Here is a 22,261-nt window from a genome sequence, read left to right as displayed (position 1 = left end):
TCCTTTAAAAGGCATTACTCACCTGCTTCCATAATCATCTATTATTTGAGAGTCTTCATTTTGCAACACAGTGTTGGAATTATACCAGTATTGGGAGTGAACGTTCAAGCCTGACCTAAGCAGGTCATGTACCTGGGAGGCTTACGTGCAAGAATGTTATTGGAAAGCTTCCCACAGGTCAGGGAAGCTTTCCAATAAATTCTTTGAAACAAATTAGAGTTTAATGATGCTATTTACCAAACGGCCATTTTCAGGCCGTTTGGTAAATAGCAACCTGTCCTTCAGTAAGTGTCTCTTTAGTAACAAAAAATTTGCATTTCAATGTTGGAAACATGTGGCAAGTTAGTATGAATTGCAAACTGCTACAGCAAAAGCCAAAATTAGTCATGTAGACATGATGTAGAGTAGCATAAAAATGCTGATTAATAGATTTTCAATCAATACAATGCTATTTTTGTAATTAATGAATTCCTAAAAATTGTGCAGGCCCAGTTAAAGGCATACATTTTAGCACATATGTGACCACAAAGCAACATTTCATTTAATTTCATTGCCTTCCACCTGACAGGTTATTCAATCACTGCACATTTATATAACTTATGTGATAAAAAACAAACATGTGTCACACTATTATTTACAATGGTATTCATGAGTGAAATGCATTATAGGACATACGATGTGTACAGTCGCAAAATTACCAAGACTGGTGATACCATACCTACATAAGCATAATTTATCCTTACACGGTACAGCCCCATCGCATATACAACATTCAACATTAAGCTTTGTTTGTCATTAACCTGACAGTAATGTCTTTGATATGGTGACATGGAGCTTAGCTTTATACAAAGCTCACATGAATGCTTATAAAATCAGTGAAATGCATTGCTGATTTGCTTTGGAAAGTCATGAGGATTAAAAAAAAAAAAAATTCCACTTTGGCTGGCTATTTAGTGCTTTGTGTGTTCAGATCAACTGTACCATGCGATTCACACAATAGATGGTTTAAAAAGGCCCCCCCATCTTTTCACAAGACAAACTGTCAACATCAGAGATTAATTGCCTTTTACATTAGTCTGTCAGCAGCAAGTGCAGGTGTGTAAACAATCCACAATAACATGAGCTACAGCTGCTTCACTTTGGATTTAGTCCAGGTGGAGACTGAGACCAAGATGGATTTACGTTAGTAAAATTAGTTTCACTATACTACACTGATTTGGGAACCTAAACTGTTGAAGAAATGTTAGTAAAAGTCTGACTATATAGAACATTTTTATAGCATCTGAAGGTAACGTAGTTACTTGACTGTGCTATAAAATGGCACTATGTACCTGGAGTATACGTAATACTGGCCCCCTTTAAAGCTTACAGAGAGTTCCTAATTTGAGTCTCCTTTAGTTCTTGTTTGCTTTGTTAATATGTAAATTTCTTAACCCAGCACAGTAAATAACCTAAATGACCCTCAGCATACAGACTACAAGGATTCTGATGACTAAGCTAATATAAAACAATGTAATGTAGAAATATTAAAGCACAGAATAACTGATTACAGTATCTCACCATGCCATCCTAATTAGTGCTTTCTAATCCTGATCCCTGAGGCACGCTGGCACCGGACTCCTGGAGGCTTATCTGGGCTGGAGTAAAACAGAACCTACAGCAGATGCCAGCAAGTCTCTGCAGGTAATGTTTTATACATCCAGATCCACTAAAAACACATTATCACTTCTTTAGAGTTGCCAATTAAAACAATGAAATCGGTGAGAATCTGCATAACTTGTACTGGAGAGGAGAATGATCTAAGTCAGATGGCAAAAGCCTGTGCATGTTTCCATTCAAAGTCTCCTGTTACTACACCTGTTCAACTTACAGTCATCTCTGCATGTGCATATACTGTACATATCAAGTTCCTCGTGCAGGAATGCTAGCTGACGGCATTTTCCGAACAATTCTGACCTTCAAGGCAAAAACCCTGAACTCCCTGGAGAAGAGCAACAGAGAAGAAAGGTCAGGCTGAAACATCTGCTCTAATCCATTTCTAGAGCAAACTACACTGTAACGCTACCTGTGCAGCTCATAATGTATCAGTAAAAAAGGCTCCCTATCAACTACACAAGATAACATTATGAACGTATTTATTTGCGACTGGGAAAGCCTTAATAGATGGCCATATTAGTCGTGTCCAACAAGTCAAGGCTATTTATTTCATAGTACATTTAATTCATGATTTAATGATGCACTTATTTAATTTTGTCCTGTTTTACCTTCCATAAAGTAGAAGAACAAAAACAAATAAATGAGAAACAGATGGAAATATTATTGGATTGATGGATGGAGGAACAAAGTGTGGAAATACAAAACTATTTTCCAGTACCAGTCACAGAAAGCAGGAAAGTAGCAATTTACTCAAAAATAAAAGTTATTAGAAGAGTAAAAATGTTGGGACTGAAACCATGAAGAAAAACAACTTTGAAAGGAAACCAAGTTTCAGTTTCAGTTTTTCAATTTCTGCTACATATATATATTTTAAAAAAAACCTAAATATATCCAGTTTTCTTGAGAGGAACAAATCTGTGTTTGTAATTTTTATTTTTTTTTTGTGGTCATTTCTTGGCCACTATTGTAAAAGCACTGAGCATGTCTGACAGAAAAGGAGCAGCAAAGAGACCCGCTTAAGCTTAAACTGACCACCGGATGAAGTGGACCAGTGAGCTGCCCAACACAACATTAACTCAGCTCTTAAATATAGAGACTCCTTTGTACCTCACGGATCTGTCACTAGATATAATGCACACAGAGTTATATTATCTTTGGCACATTTCAGTGAATAACCCTCTTACCTGACACGATTGCTGCAAAACTTTGTGAACTGCGGCTGATTGAGGTATATAAGCCGGGCATCTTCTTGGTCAGCCAGTGACGTCTTCTCTGATGCGTCCTCTGTCTTTTCATATCCTGCGTCAGGCAAGAAAGGAGGTTTTAGTCTAAAGAACAAATAAAACATCAAAAGAACCAAAAAAGGTAAGATGAAAAGCCGTTTTGAAGTCTTTGAGTTGTCCAGTGTGAATAACGCCAAAGGAGACCTTGGAAGGAGTGGAGGAGCCACAGTCAGGAGAAGTCTATGGAGACTTTAGATGATTTGCTGCTTCAGATGGCAACATGCATTATAAATGAAGGGGATGCACATGTATAAATAAAGTAATACAAACTATCTAAAAATATAAACAAGAACATTGTCCATCTATTTTGTGCAGCTAAATAAGATAAGCAGTGAAAGACTGTGAATGCCAGAGTGTTTAAGTCATGGTCACCCAAAGGCCATGACTTAATGATCATTCTGTCTCAATGATGATTCCTTTCTTCTACAGGAAGTCTGAGCACAGACCACCCACTCATTAAATCAGTAGATTAAAGACAAGAATACGAAAGTAAATGTTTGTGGTCTGATTATTTAAAACATGTTAATAAAGCCTACATTTCAATGACTATTTTACAGTCAGGGGGCTGTTGTGCTGCTTGATAGATGTGATTATCACTCGGAATTTCCTGTCCAGTGTGCTGCAAAGACTGCATAGCTCTTATGTGAGAAGATTAGCTGATGCAGTCTGATGATTTGAAACTGCAACACCAATGTGCCTCTATCAATGTGCAGTTGAATTATTTCACTGAAAATCTGTTTTATGGCTAAAGTTTCAGAAAACACTCTGTTTTAATCCTGAAAAATGTTGATTTTATTGTTCTTCACCCACCACCACTTTCTTTCTTCAAATAACGCAGTTTTAAAACATGGAAGCAACTATTCTGTCCTTTAAAAGCCTCTTGTTGATTGGATAAAATTCTCCTTCCATCTCTGAAATCACAAGGCGCTGGTCTGCTCCCAGCCTCCCACCGAGGTCAACAAAGTGGGCTGCAAGGACAACACTACTGAGGCGCAACGGGGGCTGCATGTGGCTTGCAGAGACGCTCCTGCAGGTACTGTGAAGCAATTTTTTTATTGGCAAGGAGCCAATCCAAAACTGGCAAGGGTTTCACTTTGTAAGGAAGGCTAACGCAAGATGAGTAGGCTCTGTTCTGCAGGCTGCAGGTGCATCAGGAAAAAGCCTACTTGGTGCAGAACAGGATGGTCTAAGAAATTTATAAAAAGCAAGCCAAGTTTGAACTAGCAAGGCCCTGTACTTATTTTTAAAGATACAGCAAAACAAATTGTTGCTATGTTGCAACCAAAAACTTTTGCAGTAGTTCTGAAGGAACTCAATGTGATAGACAAAGCAAAGCATAATTATGAAAGTGAAAGAAAATGTCCATGTTATTAAATGTTTCAAAGATTTAAAAAAACAAAAGTAATGGATATATTTTCTTTTCAACCCCGCGTTATTCCAACAGTCCTAAATTAAAATCCAATGCCTCTGATAACCTACTAAGGTTTTGCTCAGTGTAAATGCAGCTGTGTTAGAAAACACTGGTGACGAAATAGCATTGTGAAGCTTGGAATACAGCAAAGAGGTTCAGGGATAAGTAGGGGGGAGGAGGGGAAACATGCAAACATCCCGGGACATGGCTGTCCACCTAAACTGACAGGCTGTGGAGGGAGAGCATTTATCAACAAAGCAGCCAAGGGGCCTACAGTAACTCTGGAGGAGCTGCAGAAAAGCACAACTTTGAAAATCATAAGGAAACCTAAACCCTGTCCTGAAGGAAAGAATGGCAAGAAGAAATCATTGTTAATAGACAATGACAAGAAGTTGTGTTTGGAGTTTGCCACAAAACCATGTGGGGCACAGTGACATGTGGAAGACGCCGTTGTGGTAAGATGAGATAGAAACTGAACTTTCCATCACCTTTTACATACCTTCCCCAAGATGAAACAGCAGAGGGGGCAGCATAATGCTATGGGGAACACTTTCCAGCAGGCAGAGGAAATATGGAGAGAGTTAATGGGAAGACGCAATGGTCCAAATACTGAGAAATCCTGGAGGATTTCTCAGTATTTAGTGAATGCAAAAGACTAGGAACTGGGCTGAAGGTCCATCTTCAAATCACCGTCATGTGTCAGAAAGACCCAGTCAAAGTTCAGGAACAAATCCATGACAACACTCCCAGTCAACGTCTATCCAGTCTGACTGAGCTTAAATTATTTTGTAAAGATGAAAAGTTTTAAGTTTGTAGATGTCTAAAGCTGGCAGAGGCATACCCCAAATATGGTCAGTTGTAACGGCAATGAACGATGATTCTACACAGTATTCACTCAGGAGGACTGAATAAATATTCAGTCCTCAAATTTTTTTCCATATTAATTGTGTTTGTCTGTATACCAATAAAAATTTATTAAGGTGTGAGGTAATAACATAAACATCCAAGTCCTTCAGTAATCTAGGTCTCCAAAGTTGCCATTCTTTTCTCTTTCCACATGTCTGATTTATGAATAAAAGTCAGCTAATTACCAGATGATAAAATGCTTGGATCAATGTGTAACATTTAAACTTGTTTTTTTATGCTTCTTTATAGTCACAGGAGTTAAGTTGTAACTGAACTCCAACGTATAAGCATTGGAACTGACAGAAAGGCAGCTTAGATCACACCAAAAACTGAAAAAGATACATTCTGAGAAAAAATGGTATCATCTTTTTCCTTATTTTCATTTAAATGTTTGGAGTAGATACCAAGAGCAGACCCAGGAAAGCATCACCCAAACTTTCAGGTACAGAGAGTATTCCCCGACTATAAAGTTATCAGGTTGGTCCTGATCACATGCTAACTTGTTGTGTTAGAAGATATGGGTTGACGTTAAAGAATAACTTTTACGACGACCAAAATAGGACGCAGGAAAGAAAGTCATGTGAGTGCGGAAAAATGGCTTCAACAACAACAAACTGCAGAGTGGTGAGATGCTGTAACCAGAGACACTAAATGATATGCCCCAGTTGTAACCCTAGCTTGCTCTGCAGTATTCCCTCCATGTCACGTCAAGGAAACAAGGTGGAAGACTGACACCGCCTTTAAAGTCAAGCTTTCCACTTTCACTGTTCTGTGCTTTCCTTCGCTTTCTCACCTTACCCTTTATTACTTTCCAACTCATGCTACGTAAACCCCAAATCTCAAATTCCAGTCCTTGTTATTTTAACAGTCTACTTAGCGTATACCAAGAAGTACCCAACAGATCTTATCTGGAAAGTTTCTCTTCTCAGCATGTGTTCGATGGCTAAAAATAAACAGCCCGTTGTAGTCATTTGGTCACCAGGGAAAACATTGGGTGGTTATCCCGACCTCGTTATGCAAGATGTCAGATCAGGAAAGGTGGTTTATTGGATTAGTTTGGGAGGGGGGGGGGATGGTGTCAGTAAAGCAACAGCAGAGTCAAGTGTTGTGTCTTTGTCTTTTGCTCATTTAGGGACACGCATTGTACAAAGAGAACAGATTTCAAAAACAAATCTGTTTTAATCTGAGGTAGAAAGTCTTTAATCTATAATGCGAGAATTAACCTAAAAACAATATTGTTTGTAACACTTGAGGACAGGAAAAGACAGCAACTATCGCTGCAGCATGAGGCCATTGTGAAGAAGCAGGCCATGTGGCTGAGGATGTGATTGATGCTGCACCTCTGTGTTCTGAATGAGCCTTCGCAGCGGGAGTAGGCCACTGGGGTAGGCCAGGTGCTGCAATGCACCAGTTGCTGGTTGTGCTCTTATTTAACTTAGCCTGCCCCCCTTTTAGCAGCTATGGAACAAGATGAGAACTCAATTTGAGTAAATCTGTTGTTAAGTATGTGAATATTTCATTCTATGAAACAACACTGACTTGTATTTGTATGTTGCCGTCAACTACTTTGACCTTAATGTTTTCATGTGCTAGATGGCACATATATAATAAACTGTACAGGAATCAGACAGGAGGCATGAATTGCTTTACAATTTTAAAGGAAGTTATGCCTTACTTTTTCAGCCAACTGAAATGTAAAAAATAAATAAATACAATTTTCTGGTGATTTGAAATATTTGTTCTCAAAAACATTTGAAATGAAAGCAAAGAAAGCCCAGAAATGCACACTGCTATTAAAAAATATATATATTTTCTGCCACATGTCTGCTGCTAATTCGGGCTAAGACACAGAGACATGGAGAAGCTAACAGGAAGGCTAAACTGAGCAAAACAACGTTGCTTTCTTATTCTTTTGAGCTGCCTATAATAAAACAAGTAGGATTTAGAAATAGACAGTTCTGGAAATCTTACTAGAAGAGGTTTGATACTATAAGGATCAAACTTCTGCAGGGAATACACACATAGGGATGGAAGATTCAGTAATGCTAGGCATGCTAACGCCACTAATCATTTGTAAGATAGTTTAAACTGAAATAATTTTCTCCTGAGTGTATCTCTTCCCTTGCATGCAGCACTGTGTTGTCTATGTTCCTAATATAAATAATTAATGACTGATGATAACTGCAGGAAGGCAATAAAATATTTTATTGCTCTTCTCATTTCTTCTTAAAACAGAGTTACTAAGAAGAAATTTGTATCAGCAGGTCCAAGCTTTACAAAAAATAAATAAAGATGAGAAACTGGTCGCAAAATTCTGATCTTGCCAAAATGAACAAACACGATGATAGAAGCTGAGACATAATCCCACAGTTGAAAAAGAGAGTTACGATAGAAAGAAAGTGGACCAGCAAGAAAGTAGATAACAGTAAACCTGAGTTTTACTTTTGCTTGAGAAAACTAAGGGGAAAAAACAAATAATTTGATACCAAGGAGGCTTGGTATCAAATAAAGAAATTGCTTTTTTGTTATTATTCCTTCTTGTGTGTGCGTGTGTGTGTTCATCACTAACAACTGCATTATTGTTTTAGATCTCTACCTTGTTTCTGAACACTACTTGAGGTTTCCTGTGGCATCTTTACCAACTTAGTCTGGACAAGACTTTCTATTGTATGTCTTTTGACATACATCTCACGACAGGAGCACAATTTCAGATTCCCTAATGTTGCCGTTACACACAGACTGGACAACTTTAATTCCGGTGTCACAAGTCTTTATTTTTGTCTGCAGCACAAAACAGGGAGCTTTAGATAGAAGTACATGAATACATATTTCTGACTGAGCTTCTGGCTGTTGACCTTTTTTTTCTAACCGTTAACTTACTACTTCTGCTGTGAAATGCAGAGAAGCGACAGTCAGTTGCGCTCAAAGTTAAATCACTACTGCCATCTACTGGCGCAAATAATTATTGGCTGATTTTATGTCCAAAGTAGCTGAGGCTTGAAAAATCCTCTAACAGCACAACAAACTGAGATTTATCTAAGGAAGATTATTAAGAAGAACAAATTATGGAAAATTAATGGTGCTGGACTTAAAAAGAAGAAAAAAAAACAGAACAGAAATTAATCCCACACTGATCTTACTTCTGGAGCATCTCCTGTGAGGTGGAAGGCCTCTAATCGGCAGCTATACGAGTATAACTAATTCAAGTGCCACTATAACAAGCAGTCTGAGGTTGTGAGGCAGAACAAGGACTAAGTTCAGCAAACCACTTTGCAATACTGTGGAGGTGGAGTCAATACTGTGGAGGTGGAGTCAATACTGTGGAGGTGGAGTCAATACTGTGGAGGTGGAGTCAATCTGCAGGAAGGTTGGACTAATGGTCTAAACAGCAAAACATTCAGTTTAGGAATTCATCACAACGCACAAGTTTTCAATATAGTTTCCCAAGTATAACTTAATTCCAATGACTTAATAACTTCCCAACATGATGTCTACCTCTATTGGGTTGTTTTATGCCACCTATGCACCTAAGACCCTCGTCAGGTTTCTGCTGCAGCAACTATTCTTACACATCTGATCCAATTTAAGGCTTTGAGTTGAATGCTTTAATTGGATTGGGGAGGAGAAACGGGGCGGAAGCCGGAAAGTGGTCTAATACTGCAAATACTGATCTAACATTCAACACCAATCCTTTAAATGTGTGTGTAATTATTTTCAAGCAAAAACTGATGAGATGAAAGAGTTGATAGTTTCAATAAATTAAGTTTTCACAGAACCCTTTTAAAGAGGTTCTCTGAAATCTTCTCTGTTAAGTTCAAGTCCCCTGGTTCTACACCAGCCTGTGTAAAACATATCAAGGCCACTGCTATTAACGTCTTAGTGGAAGTTCTGCTTTTTATCTCCAGGAGCTACATTAACTCCAGTGTGCGTCGTGACGTCAATCCCACTCACAATAACGGAAACAAGAAGGGATAACAGACAAAAACTTCCTGTGAGCTTTATTATTATCGTCCCGTACTATATTAAGCAAGTTAGAACTCCACAGACGCTCGACAAGGCTAAATAAAGCTCAGTTGAAGCAGCGAGGAGTGGCAGACAGCTCTGAAGGGAAAGCCTCTTGGGGAAGTATCAATGCCACTGAGAGCTGTAATATGTTTGGATGCAGTCCAGATGTCAGGATTATTGCTTGTGTCAGCCAAGACTGGTGGAACAATAGTCACGAGAAGGGACATATTTTGGACAGGGCGCCCAGTGGGAAAAACTGTCCAGAAGACTCGACTATGACATGCTGGTCTTCCCCCGTCAGTCTAGAAAGGCTGGGCGACTATTGTGTGTAGCAGAGAAAATGTCAAGCAAGACAAGTTCCTATTAAAAAAAATAAATAAATTCTGTCCAATATAAAGATGCCTCATTTTTTCGATTATTATTATATATAGTTATAGCACACATTATTAGAATAGGTTTTCCCATCTATGATCATCTCTCATTTGCGAGCTCTGGCCACAATTTCTTTCAAGATTAACATATAAATAAATTAACCAAAATGTTAAATTTTTAAGCAGACTTTATATATTTTTTTCTCTTTTTTGTAGATCAAAGGTTTACAGTTAGTTGCATAAGTGCATCTTCCAAACATCAAGTCAAGTAAGGTAGAATACATAATACAAGTATGAAACTGTGCAACTCTGGGCATCTTACTATAATGTGCACTGCTATGAATACCTTTCATTTTATTCCAGCTAAAATCTAAAGTTAGCCATAAAAACTTAAAATTTTCAATAAAAACTGAATCTATCAGTAACCAAAGATCAAACATTTTGTTTTATTTGAATTTAAAAATCAGTCAGCCTATTTGGATTGAACTATTTCATCAACAATATTGTCTCAAATATTTATTTGAGCTGCAAAGGCAAGTTATTGTTTACTAGATACTTTTTCTTTTATTTCAAATGTACCAACACTAAACCTTGTAGGACTCCATATTTGACGTCTTTGCACTCTGACATTTTCGTAAAATATCTCAATTGGTTGTCGTTTGTCAAATAACTACATAACCACTTATCTCTTAGATCTGTAATTTTTAAAGTACGCAGTCAAGTACGGCATTTAAAACTTAATTTTTCAAATCAGAGCAGCTATAAATTTCTCAGAATACAACACATCCTGTCCAGTCTCCCTCAGACACAGAGCTAGAACTGATGAGCCTGAGAGGTCAGTAAAGTGTGATTGAAACTGTCTGCATGGACAGAATCAGGCTCACTCAAAGCTTATTCAATAATAAAGGAAATGGAGGTAGGAAGGAGGGAGGTAGCAACACTTGTCCAACACCAGGAAGTGAACACCAGCCAAACCAGTTGAAAGACAAACAGAGCTCAGCATTGTCATTGTTGACTGGCACTTAAACAGAGGCTCCTTACCATCATTAAGAGTTCAAATTAGTTCAGAAGTGATGTAATTTGTGATCTCTTAACGGGTTTGCAATATACCACGTCCCTTTATATCTGTATAGCGGCACCAACTAAAGCTCTCTACATGATGCATTCAACCCAGATAAATATTTTAGTGAACAGAGCAGCCTATTCAAGGCTGCAGTCTATTCATAGCCACCAAAGTCTCAGAGATAAAATCATCCCTTTCTATCTTTTCACTGTTTGTGAATGGAAGGAAGGGCTGTTGGAGACTATAGGTACTGCCTCAATCTAAGCTACATCCATAAGTCTCTTATCAGACCTCGATGCTGTAACCAGCACCCACAACAACAACAACAACAACAGGGCAGCTGCAGAATTAATCCCTCCGCCCTGTTTGGCTCCATCTGGATCCTCATAGGCTCAGGCAGACTGTAGCGGGACGGAAAGTCCGGGGACAACGCAGGCAGCTGGGTCTAGCAGTGACATCACAGGGATGGCCTGGCTGAGCTTAGTGAGGGATCTGCCGAGAGACAAGTCTTTCCACTCAGAGCGACTTTATGAATGATCAAACACAAGAGCATATGCTATACACTTTGCAGATCCCCGCAAACGCTTCGAATGTCAGCAACATTGATATATTATCAAGGCATCAAAACTGTTTCAAATGAGGGCCCTGGAGGATTTCTTAGGTTAAAACGGCCGCTTTCAGCATCCTAAATATAGATCATGCTAAAATGCTGATGTTATGCAAATCTTAGCATAGCTTGTTGGAATACTAATAAAGGCCAATTAGCACCTTGTAGAAAAAAAAAAAAAAACATTGCAGGAACCGAAGATCATTATGTGCTCCGTTAGTGTTCAGCTACAAACAAAGACAACAATGTGATGTAAAAAAATAAATTAATTTTAAAAAAATGCCATTCTGTTGGCAGAAATGGCAGAAATTCATGGAAAGTGAATCAGGCCAAAGCTAATTAGACACATCTTCTCTAGATCAGAGATAACACATTCCCTGAAAATTGAAAAGCAACCCCACTCTAAAGATGTTTCTTTAAATATTTACAAAAATATTTATCATTAATATCTTTTAGAAAATACAGCACATTGTCTGCTGTTGTTTAAAGTAGGGCAATTGGAATCAGATATTGCTATCAAGACATAAGTTTTAAGGAATTTTCATTTCAAAACTAAAATTTAATGTCACATTGTTCTTAATAGTATAAATCAATTACTATTTTGCATAACAAGAGATAATTACTTTTTAAAAAGCAATTGCATCATGTTAAACTTTTTTGTGGAAATACCAGTGTGACTATTTTTAGTTAACGGTCATCAGTCAACAAGGACCTCAGCACACCCTGTGCCTACAGCAGACCAGACCTGTTTTTTATGTTACTATTGTAGGCTTAGCCTTATTAGGCATGGTGTTGACTGACCGACCAGTTTAGGACCGGTTTAGTAGGATTCACAGTTAAAGACAAACAGTACATCTGATCATTCATGCTACCTAAAAAGAAGATTACCTGTGAAAACTACCATAGCTCAGAGATCATATGAAAGGGATGAATATACAACATATATGTTTCTGTCCATATGTTACTATGCAATGTGCATTTTCATTTAAAAAAAACCCTTAAAATTGTAATTTAAAAAAAAAATGTTACTTGGCATTTACCAAAAACCGACAGGAAAATTACATTTTTATTAGAAAAAGACTGATATGAAAAAAAGGATAAAAATGACAGACAACCAGGCTCATTTCCATCAAATACCATCTATAAATAGCATCAATAATGAAATGGCCGATGATGACAATTAATCCTAGTCAGTGTTTTAAATGATGTCAGCTGACCTGATGTGTCACATCTGATGAGACCGTTTGCCCGAAACATCTGCAAATTATATAGCACGTCTGCAGAGAACATGCCCTTTTCTTAAGTACACTGACGAAACATTTATGTGGATAACATACTTGTCTAATTGATTCAAGCCTAAATCTTTAGAGTAGGTCATCTGTTAATATTAGTTATGGCGCTTCTATTGCAGGAGCACAGACTCTCATGAAGGCGATCACTTCATGTGCCATTAACATCACCATCTACAGAACATGACCTATATATGTCAAATATTGCAGGACTATAAATTAAAAGAAAATGTAGATTAGGCTACATTTTCTTTTAACCCAGTCACTGCCTTAGATATCTGAACTGGTAAAAGATCACTTACTCAGAACTATGAGCCAGTATCACAATGCACATAGATATATGTGATAAGATATAAAAAAAAAAAAACCGCTTCTATACATGAATAGTTCAAACTATCCATTGATAGATAGATAGTGTGAATCCATCTGTAGTTGATGGCATAGAATCAACTATACTACCTATGTATAGTTGGTTCTATACATGGATAGTTGGAGCTATCCATGTATATAAGAGGCACTATGACCTTGTTAAGCCAAAATCTAAATTAGACATAATCAGGCTCAGAAAATCCAAAAGCTCTGGGAGGATGGAGGTGCACAGGGAGGTGAAGGACACCAGGAGTTTCATCTTACCCACCACTGATGGTGCTGCTTTCCTGTGGAGAGCCTGCCAACACTTCTTCAGCCGACCTCATCATCCCACAGCCTCACTGGCTGTATTCTTGCACATAACCTTGTTGCATTTTCTTGCTGTGTCACAGAGACACACGCAGATTCAGAAAAACAACCGGCAAACTGATAGGATCATTTGAGAATATCAAGCTTATCAAATTAATTCTAGTCATCTTTTACGCCACAAAATACTAGTTTGTGACACATCTGGAGGTTTAAGCTTCCTTTCTACCATCAATGTAGATTTTATTTTGTAGGTGTTAATGGAAAGAAGATTTGATCTGTGAATCACTGAATTTATGTTAAGAGACTGCAAGATTCCAGAGATTCAATTGTGATCACAAAGTCCATCAGGTGACAATTGTTTTGAACCGCAAAGCGCCCCATGTTAGACATCTTTTAAGTAGTTAAATGCACACAGATGGCAGATGGAAAATGTACCCAATCCATTAAATAAATCATAACACTTGAGAGGCATCAATCAGAATTTTATGATTTCCAATATTTAGTTTTCGCACAGCTCACGCCTAGCAATACTAATTTTGCCAAAAGATTCAACTAAGGACCAAAATTGTAACATTTGTTACATTTTCAGCTGGTGCAGTTTGCTTTCACACTGCACTGTTAAACAAACCAAAACTTTTGAAAACCTATTTACCGCCTCACCTAAGATGGGGCTGCACCAAGAACCACTGAAAGAAACGACACAAAAACCCACTGAGCACTGCGTCCTTCTTCACAAAATGTAAATAAAAATAGAGCACAGTAAGATATTGGCTGTTGTAGGATTTCTTTTTTGTCTCTGGCAAAATACCAGAAGCTATTTCTCCCACCGGGGCTAGACTTGTACATTAGTTTTGGTTGCATTTACCAGAATGCCCTGCGTTATGGTCCACTTCTGCTTTTGGGACGGCCTCTAGTCCACTTGTATTCAGAGTTCACTTGAACCGAACCAAAAAGACCTAGGTTTTCAGACAGATTAGAATTTGATTTTGCTTTTGTCCACATCAGAGCTTAATTGCATATTTACACCTCCCCGGACATTCTAGTCAAAAAACTAGAGTTTGGTTGAAGCGGACTAAACAGGGTTGGTGTGAATACACCCTCAAATATCTTAACTAAAATGAAAATATTTTTCACCTAGTATCAGCGCCCAGACCAAAGATTATTGTTGTCAGCATGACCTGGTAGCGCTTTGCACGGTGTGCTCACTGACTGGGAAAAGAAAAATCATTTTTGAGTTTCCAACTGGCTGATCAGTCAGGTCCAATCAAGATGAATCTGGTTTCTTGGTCCAGGAAAGCATGCATCTATGCTGTTTTAAGTTGAATTTTGCGTTGACAACAGTTAGTGTTGTTTTTCTCACTCTTATTTCTTTTCAATGACCAAGATTTTCCCATCACTTTCCATGAGCTTTAGCATCACCAAACCTAAAATCTGAGAGGACATCAAGGGCTGAAAATGTTAATGCAGCTGCCCAAACATTGGTGCGCAAATGCATAGCGCTTACCAAACAATGCATCGTTGCACCATCCAGATATAATCTCCAGCCAAAACACTGATTTCAAAACACAAAGATGCTATTTTATTACTTTTATCAGAAAACACTGAGATATATATATATATATATATATATATATATATATATAACAGAGCAAATGCAACTAAGACTGGTCATATGATGTTGTGCAAAAGTTTAAAACAGGGACAAGATACACAGTTAATTTACCTAGGAAGTATTTTATTATACGTATATTCTAAAAGATGTACTTTTAGTTTTCACAACACAAGGAATTTCCAAACTAGAACACTGCAAAATTAGCAATCAGTAAGTTCAAAAAGGTCATTAAAGGCAAAACAGGGATTGAAATAAACATTGGCAAAAACATACTGGTCTGGAGTTGCCTTTGCTTTCTCCACATTTTAGAAACTGTACCTCCTTTTTGTCTGCACTTGCACAACCGTTCTTATATCTAATGCAGCAGTTTGCGATGCACAGAGAAGAGTCATTGAAGTGAGCGCAGTCAAGTGTCTGAAGAGTAACAAGGTTAGACTGGCTGCAGGTAACCTATGAAGGCAAGACGTTAAACAGAAAGCGGAGAAGAGGAGACGTCCTATGCCATCACATAGAGAAGGAAGGCCCGAGGGGACTTGATATATCACATTGGCAGCTCAAGACGAGAGATTTAGTGGTGTGTTGGGCTTCTGTGCCACATTATTATCAGCCAGTGATCCACAGGGCACACAGGTAGCTCTGGATCCCTTCAGAAGAGAGAAGTCTGTCCCCCTCCAGTCTGTCCCTTCATGCTGATACCACAATTCAGACAGACTGAGACTTAGCTGGTGTTATTGAAATGCTACAGGGGGAACATCCCGCTTCACTTACACTTGGGAATAAAACCTTAAGACAGACAGGCAGGCAGGCAGAGAGAGAGGTATTGGACTTAAAGAAACAGCAGATTATTTTGTGCCTCAGAAAGGCATGTTGGCAGTAGGAACTAAGCAACAGCTTCCTGTCAGGACAGGTTTCACAAGCCTGTCCTCGTCTTTAGCGTAAACTACACAAGGGGATTTTACCCATCTGCAGATAAGCATGCAAGCTAAGACAGCAAACTAGATGCTTGTCCCTATTTGCCTTTTATTTTAACTGTTGGTGGAATTTGTCAGCTTCTCCATCTAGACCAAGGAAGAAGTTATCAATCACCTTCTATTGTCCATGGAAATTTGTGTTCAAGAGATTAGAATCTAAAGGTGCCTGCCTTTCGTTGCCGATTTACATATTAAATGTGCCGATCACTTCGCGTGTCACATGTGTGCCAAGTGTACTTGATAGGGTTATTTTGGCAACGCATTCCATCAAATTGGCAGAGATGCTGGATGTTTCCACCACACAGTAAAGAAGAGTGACACGGAGTGAAGTAACACGTGGAGGCCAAGACCGAGGGGTGTGCACAGCATGCAGAGCTGACGGACAGGCCGCTGATGGATTAGGTGGTAAGCCTGGCAGAGGGTTGCCCTTGCTAGATGGATGTCTGCCCCGTGCGCCGGGGTGATTAAAATAAAAAAATAAAATAAAAAAACGGTTGGGGAGTTTGCTCTGACTCTCATAAAAACACCAAAGATAATTATGTGGCACTGGTAGGCCAAAGATAAATTGCTGGAAATAATTATTGCCATAAATGATAACATTGCTTTGTTGAGCTCATTTTGAAGGAATATACTGATATGGCATAATAATGTCAGAATGTCTTCTCAAACACCCATAAACTTTCATTTTTGTAAAGATCACTTGACACTGGAACTGGAAAATATTTTAAAAATTCAAAATAAGCCACAACAACCAAAACCAATAAATAAAATGGATTATGATTCCTCTGTAAACAAAATGTTCCTTTAAAAAAAAAAAATATCAAAATGGAAGTTATCCAGCTCATTTTGATTTATCATGCTACTAATTAAGACTAATACACTGGACTGTCCATTAAAATGGAAAAATAAAAAGCCATGAGGCTGCTTCATAGCTTATCAAGCTCACAGACAGGAAAAGAGCTCAACCATTTCCTCTACGCAAAACTAAAAAGTAGTGAAAGCATGAAAGCAATAGCTGCTGCATAATTAATGTTTTTAATTCTTGAGACTCCAGCATTGTCAACAGTTTTACAGAAAATCTATATTTTGTATTAAATTATTTAGGATTCTACCAGCAAAGTGTTTAAGACCAGCTATAGAATAGCAACAATCTGTGATGAGACGTTGGCACAAAGTAAGGCTGCGCCAATCAAAAATGTATTAAGGGCCAATCTAAGGTTTCTGGAAAGCTTTGCCATGCTGATTATAGCTGATTCTAATTTCTCTCCAAATACTTTGACGTAAAAGGATACAAGAGCAGCATTCAAAATATTCCTTTACAGTCATCCTGTTATGGGTGGTCAATTACTAATATTAGAAATTGAGAGAGCAAAATGCAAAAGAAAAGAAAGAAATTGAGAAAGCACTAAAGTATTGCCTAGATAAATCACTGTAAAACAGGATTTTCCTACAACAGTGCAGTGTAGTTTGTCCTCGTTATTTCAGAACAAGGACATGATATTTTAAACTGAGTGTAGTATCAGCATGGTTAGTGCACCAAGTTTTATTAGAAACATAGGTTTGCGTTGATATTATAGATAGCACAATATATCCTGTGAGAACTCTACTAAAATTCTACTAACTACTAAATTTCTAAATCCAGAATGCTCCATCAGGTTAAAATGGAAAAAGTTTCCAGCAAATGGTCCGAGACCGGGAATCGCACCCAGAACAACTGCGATGATGAGTGAATTTTACCAACAAACCACCAAGCACCCCAAAGTTTCCTTTTTAAAACTGACTGCTACATTCTTGGACATCCTGCAACTTCCTTTTTAGCACCCTGCTAATTTAAACAAAACAGGAAACTTTTGGTCTGATTCCCCCATTAACCGTAGCCACACCGAAGGCAATCGCAGCCTGGAAGAGCTCAGTGTGGCTCGGGGAAAAAAAAAAAAAATCTATTTTTTTCACCCAAAACAGCAGGTCATCACTATGAAACAAACTGAAAATTGTCCAATTTCGTGGTCATCTTCCAATTTCACTGTCCGTGTACAATGATGTTAACAGTTCTAAAGAAACTATTTCATCAGTTTTTTTTCAGCAAGACCTACATTTCTTCTTTCAGATTTTTTTTTATGTTGTTCTGTAGCCATCTGTTGGGATAACAGTGACTCAAAGAAACTGAACAAAACTGATCAAGACAGAGTCAAAACAACTACACATAGTCAGTGGCTTCTTCGGGTTCAGGAATGACTGGTACAAGCAATTGTCTCCATCCACTCAGCTGACCTTTCACTTTGCAGCAAGCATGTGCTAGACATTGGTTTGTCTGCAAGTTAAGAATATTTTGGAAAATAAAAAATAAAAAATGCGGTCAAAGGGCATTTATTAAATGACTTTTCAAAACTCAAACACAGAAATAGACAGAGGTGAGAAAAGTGCCACTTGATATGAGCCTGGCAATTGTCAAGCTGCAAACTGTTTCTCTTCTGCATTATCTGTTGATAGGCGGGTGAACAGACTTCAACACCAATATCAAATACTGCTGGCAGCTAGATCTATAACAAAGTCACTGCATAGCAATTCACTAGTCAATAACTATGAGTTGTCCATGTTTTTAGGTTCATCCACAACATTTTAGAAAGTAGATAAGCAAACAGAAAACCTTCAACGAATTTGTTTCATTTCACTTCTACAGGGCGAGCTAGTTGCTATGCAGCCAAAATAATATAGTAGACGGCCACAATTCAGAATGAGGAATTGGCCCGTGTATAAATCAAACTCAGCACAGACTCTACATTTGGTGCAAAGAAAAACAGAAACTGCAGGAAGGGTCATAAATCACAAGGTATAATATTGATCACTGCACATATATTCAGCCCCTGTCCTGAGAGGTCTGAGTTCAGCGACAGCATCAAATCACGGATGTGAAGGGTCGAAGGCTTCAAAACTGACTGAACCTGGTTCTGTGCTGAGCTATACGGTGAGCTCCTGAATAAAGAGACGCACCCAAAAACTCAAATCTACTGAGCAATTTTCACAGACAATAGGTAGTGGAAACCTACTGATAAATCCCAACTCAATGTATTTTTGAGTAGAACCATACATCTGGAGAAGCCATAAGAAGTCCTGTTTAAAGTTTGTCATGTAGTGAACATGGTGAGTGTGTGGGTGAAGGTACTACGGTCAAATGAGACCAAAATACATTTTTTTTACATATGCAAAAACACTGAATGGTGGAAGACAAACATGGCACAAACAATCCTCAGTGACACTTTGTGGAGATGGCGTCATGCTCTGGAACAGGGAAGCTGGTCATAGTTGATGGGAAGATCGATGGAGCGAAAGCCAGAGCAGTCTAAGAGGAAAGTATTTTGAAAAACAAATTGACACTGGAGAGGAGCTTCGCCTTCCAGCAGCAACAAACGGTCTGCACATTCATCCTGCTTCCTGGTCTGCAAAAATGAAAATGGCTTTTGTCCCCGAGTCTTGGTTGAGCATGCAAGTATTAAATTAAAAGTGGTCCAATGGCAACACATTTAGCCAATAAACTCACCGTTGTGTTGCTTTTATTTATTCAAGCCTGGTTTAAATATTGTTTCCTCTATTTGTAAAATGGATATGCTTTCTCATTACTATTTTTGGTATTTAGGTTATTTTCTCAAGAGGATCCCAAGGCTCCATGTTTACATATGTGACCATGGCAGCGATCTAATTTAGATTGCTGCCTGTGTGTTAGAAAGGCCTAACCCTAAACCAATGTTCACTGACCGTCTCCATTAAATCTGACTGAGCTAGAACTAGTTTCAAAAGGAGGAATGAATAAAAATCTTGATCTCTAGATGGAACATCATGTTTGTGTAAATATCCTGAAAGAAATGAATTTCCCTCTACTTCACAAATATGCACTAAAATATCTCAGTCTGTCATAAAAATACAATAAAAGTAAGTTTGTTTGCTGTATAAGTGAAAGAGTTACATTAGTATGGATAATCTTACAAAATTCCAAGTGTTAAAAACCACTTCTTTAAGGATGACTTTTTACTTGCATTTCTGGATTTGGTTTTTTGACACATTCAGGCTTCCAGAAATTTGCCTCGTTTCTGAAACTTACAAAATCTTGACTCCAGTTTGCACAGCTTTAACTAGGAAGTTTCTACACTTCCCTTCAGCTCATACCAGACGGCCTTTCTTCTTCTAATATTTAAATAAATATTCATAAACTGCTACATATGCTCTCCAACGGCTTCCCAAAGATATAAAGCTGATTACAACTGCATCTACATACCCTCCGCTCGAGTGCGAAGATCGGACATTGTTCTCTGGACGGGCGGCATCTCTCCGAGCACAGCCGAGCGACGGCACCTGTCAAGCGGCCGAAGCTCGTGGGTTCTGCACCCTGCGGCGGCGGCTGGTGCGGCTGCTGCTCGACCGTCAAGGAATGTCGAAGCCCCGTCTGAAATGCAGCGGAGGAGCCTCTCTCATGCGGACTGCACTTTCTGTGTGCTAACGAGAGAGGCGGGCGAATTGAAAGCAGCTTCCGTTAAATTTCGCCTTAGCTGAAGGGAACATAGTTAAGCAGTCCAGCGGTTCACAAGCCCTCCAGCATCCCGGTGTCACACGGCCAGAATTAAACCGTTATACGCCTTCATTTCCTAAGGAGTGGACGCGGACTTAACCCAAACTGAAGTGAGGAAAGACGGTGCCGCTTCACAATATGGACCGTACCACATTAGCTCACCCGGGTGGGGGGGAATGGAGGAGGTCGAACCAAAATAACGGCCAGTTCTCTACGTCTATTAGTTAAATAATTCAGTTAACCCATGAATATAAAACACACCCAGCGTTTGATTAATCATTGTGGCTCATAAAGTTTGACGTAAAAGTGCTTTTTTTTCTTTAAAAATCTGCCGGTCGGAGTGAAGACCTCCCCCCTCTGCAGTAGATGTTGTTTACAAACTGGGAGTTGGCGCATCACTGATTATTAATTTTGTTGTTTTATTGGGAATAAAGCCGGGAATAACATTGATTGATGGATTTACATGGCATCAGTGGTAAAGACTATAGACAAAGCCTTAAAGTAAATCTGAAGAATAGTGAAAATATTTGTTATTATTATTTTTTTCTCATTGTTTGCACAGTTTTTGTTACCTGTAACAATCTCTCAAAAAAGTTATTTTGATTTAGTGTTTTTATATTTCTTTGATAACCTACTTTTTAACCCTTGTGCGTGAGAGGACTGAGGCAACTGATACAAGTGATATGGGTGTGGACCCCATTTGTAAACACAAGGGTTAAGAGTTAACCAGACTCACTAGTAATCTATGATTTTTGATTGTTTATGTCCTGTATTTAACTTGGACATTGCACATTGGTCAATTTCTTTTTGACAGTAGTCACTAATCTACAAGAGACTCCAGGTTTATCTTCCACGCATAGAGGGCAGTATGTTTGAGGAGCAAATGCAAAACCAAAGTTCACTTATGGAGGACTGCAGCAAAAAATGTCATCTTAAGGTCACCAAGTCTGAATAATATCCATTGTACACTATCGAAATACCAATCAATTGTTTGGGAGTGATGTCGGAATCTAGCTTTTTCTTTTCTGACCGTTCATCAAAGACAAAATCAATCTCCTTCTACAGCCATCTCATTCTCCAGACCTAATTTCTGTAGAAAACCTGTGTGGTGAACTAGAGAAGACAACATAAGACCAACCAGAACCCTGAACAACAAACAAAAAACATAATACCATAGAGTCATAGTTAATTTATGCATTATATAACATTATGGATATCCAAGTTCTTATGAAAATACATACAAATAAAGCATGTGCATTTAGTTATGTCTTAAAATATGTACTCACTTAAACTTCTATGTTAATCTGTGCTTTAGAGCACTCTGGTGATTTGCACTTAGCCCTGTGTTGGTTATCTAATCTCTAATGAAGATAAGTAAGCTATCTAAGTAATCTTGGACTGCATACATTTCTATGAATTCCTATTAATCTTTAATGAATAAAATTGTTGGTTAAGCTTTGTTTCGACTAGGACATCAGGCCTAGTAGTAGTTTGCTGTTTTTTTTTTTCCCATATAAGTGAGTTTAAGATGCTTTAAAGCAAAAATAAAAAAACAATCTACTAACTGGGTTCTGACAAAGCTCTGTGATTAGTATCCTCTCTACTTCACGTTTCCCTTTTTCTAGCAACAAGTATCTATTTCTGGTAACACTTTATTTGAAGGGGGTTGAATAAGACTGTCATGACAGTCTTATTCATGACTGTCATGAATAAGACTGGCTTCATGGCTTCATGAATAAGCCTTATTCATGAAGGCTTATTCATGAATAAGCCTTCATGAATATTTATGACTGTTGTCATAAAGCCTCATTCGGTAAATTATGACACTTTTAATACAAAGTTGACATT

The 22,261-nt window shown here is 38.3% G+C and overlaps 1 protein-coding gene across 3 annotated transcripts in view; it reads right to left on the bottom strand.

Annotated features, from left to right (window-relative positions):
• The window catches only part of LOC106936163 (phospholipid-transporting ATPase IA-like), a 44,611-nt gene extending 24,056 nt beyond the window's left edge, over positions 1-20,555 (bottom strand). For 2 of the 3 annotated variants that reach the window (XM_015016993.1, XM_015016995.1), the window contains exons 1-2: positions 20,123-20,553; positions 2,841-2,955 (exon numbers count right to left, since the gene is read on the bottom strand). In XM_015016993.1, coding sequence (XP_014872479.1) covers positions 2,841-2,955; positions 20,123-20,171 — 164 coding nt within the window. In that variant the 5' untranslated portion in view covers positions 20,172-20,553. Of the gene's footprint in view, positions 1-2,840; positions 2,956-20,122 lie in introns of all 3 variants that reach the window. The other variant, XM_015016994.1, reaches the window with a different exon arrangement.
• Between the last annotated feature and the right edge of the window lie 1,706 nt (positions 20,556-22,261).

The sequence above is a fragment of the Poecilia latipinna genome, unplaced genomic scaffold, assembly GCF_001443285.1.
Source record: "Poecilia latipinna isolate Pla-1442-1.1 unplaced genomic scaffold, P_latipinna-1.0 Scaffold2089, whole genome shotgun sequence".
In the NCBI taxonomy this organism is placed as follows: domain Eukaryota; kingdom Metazoa; phylum Chordata; class Actinopteri; order Cyprinodontiformes; family Poeciliidae; genus Poecilia; species Poecilia latipinna.
This window is presented reverse-complemented; position numbering and strand designations above follow the sequence as displayed.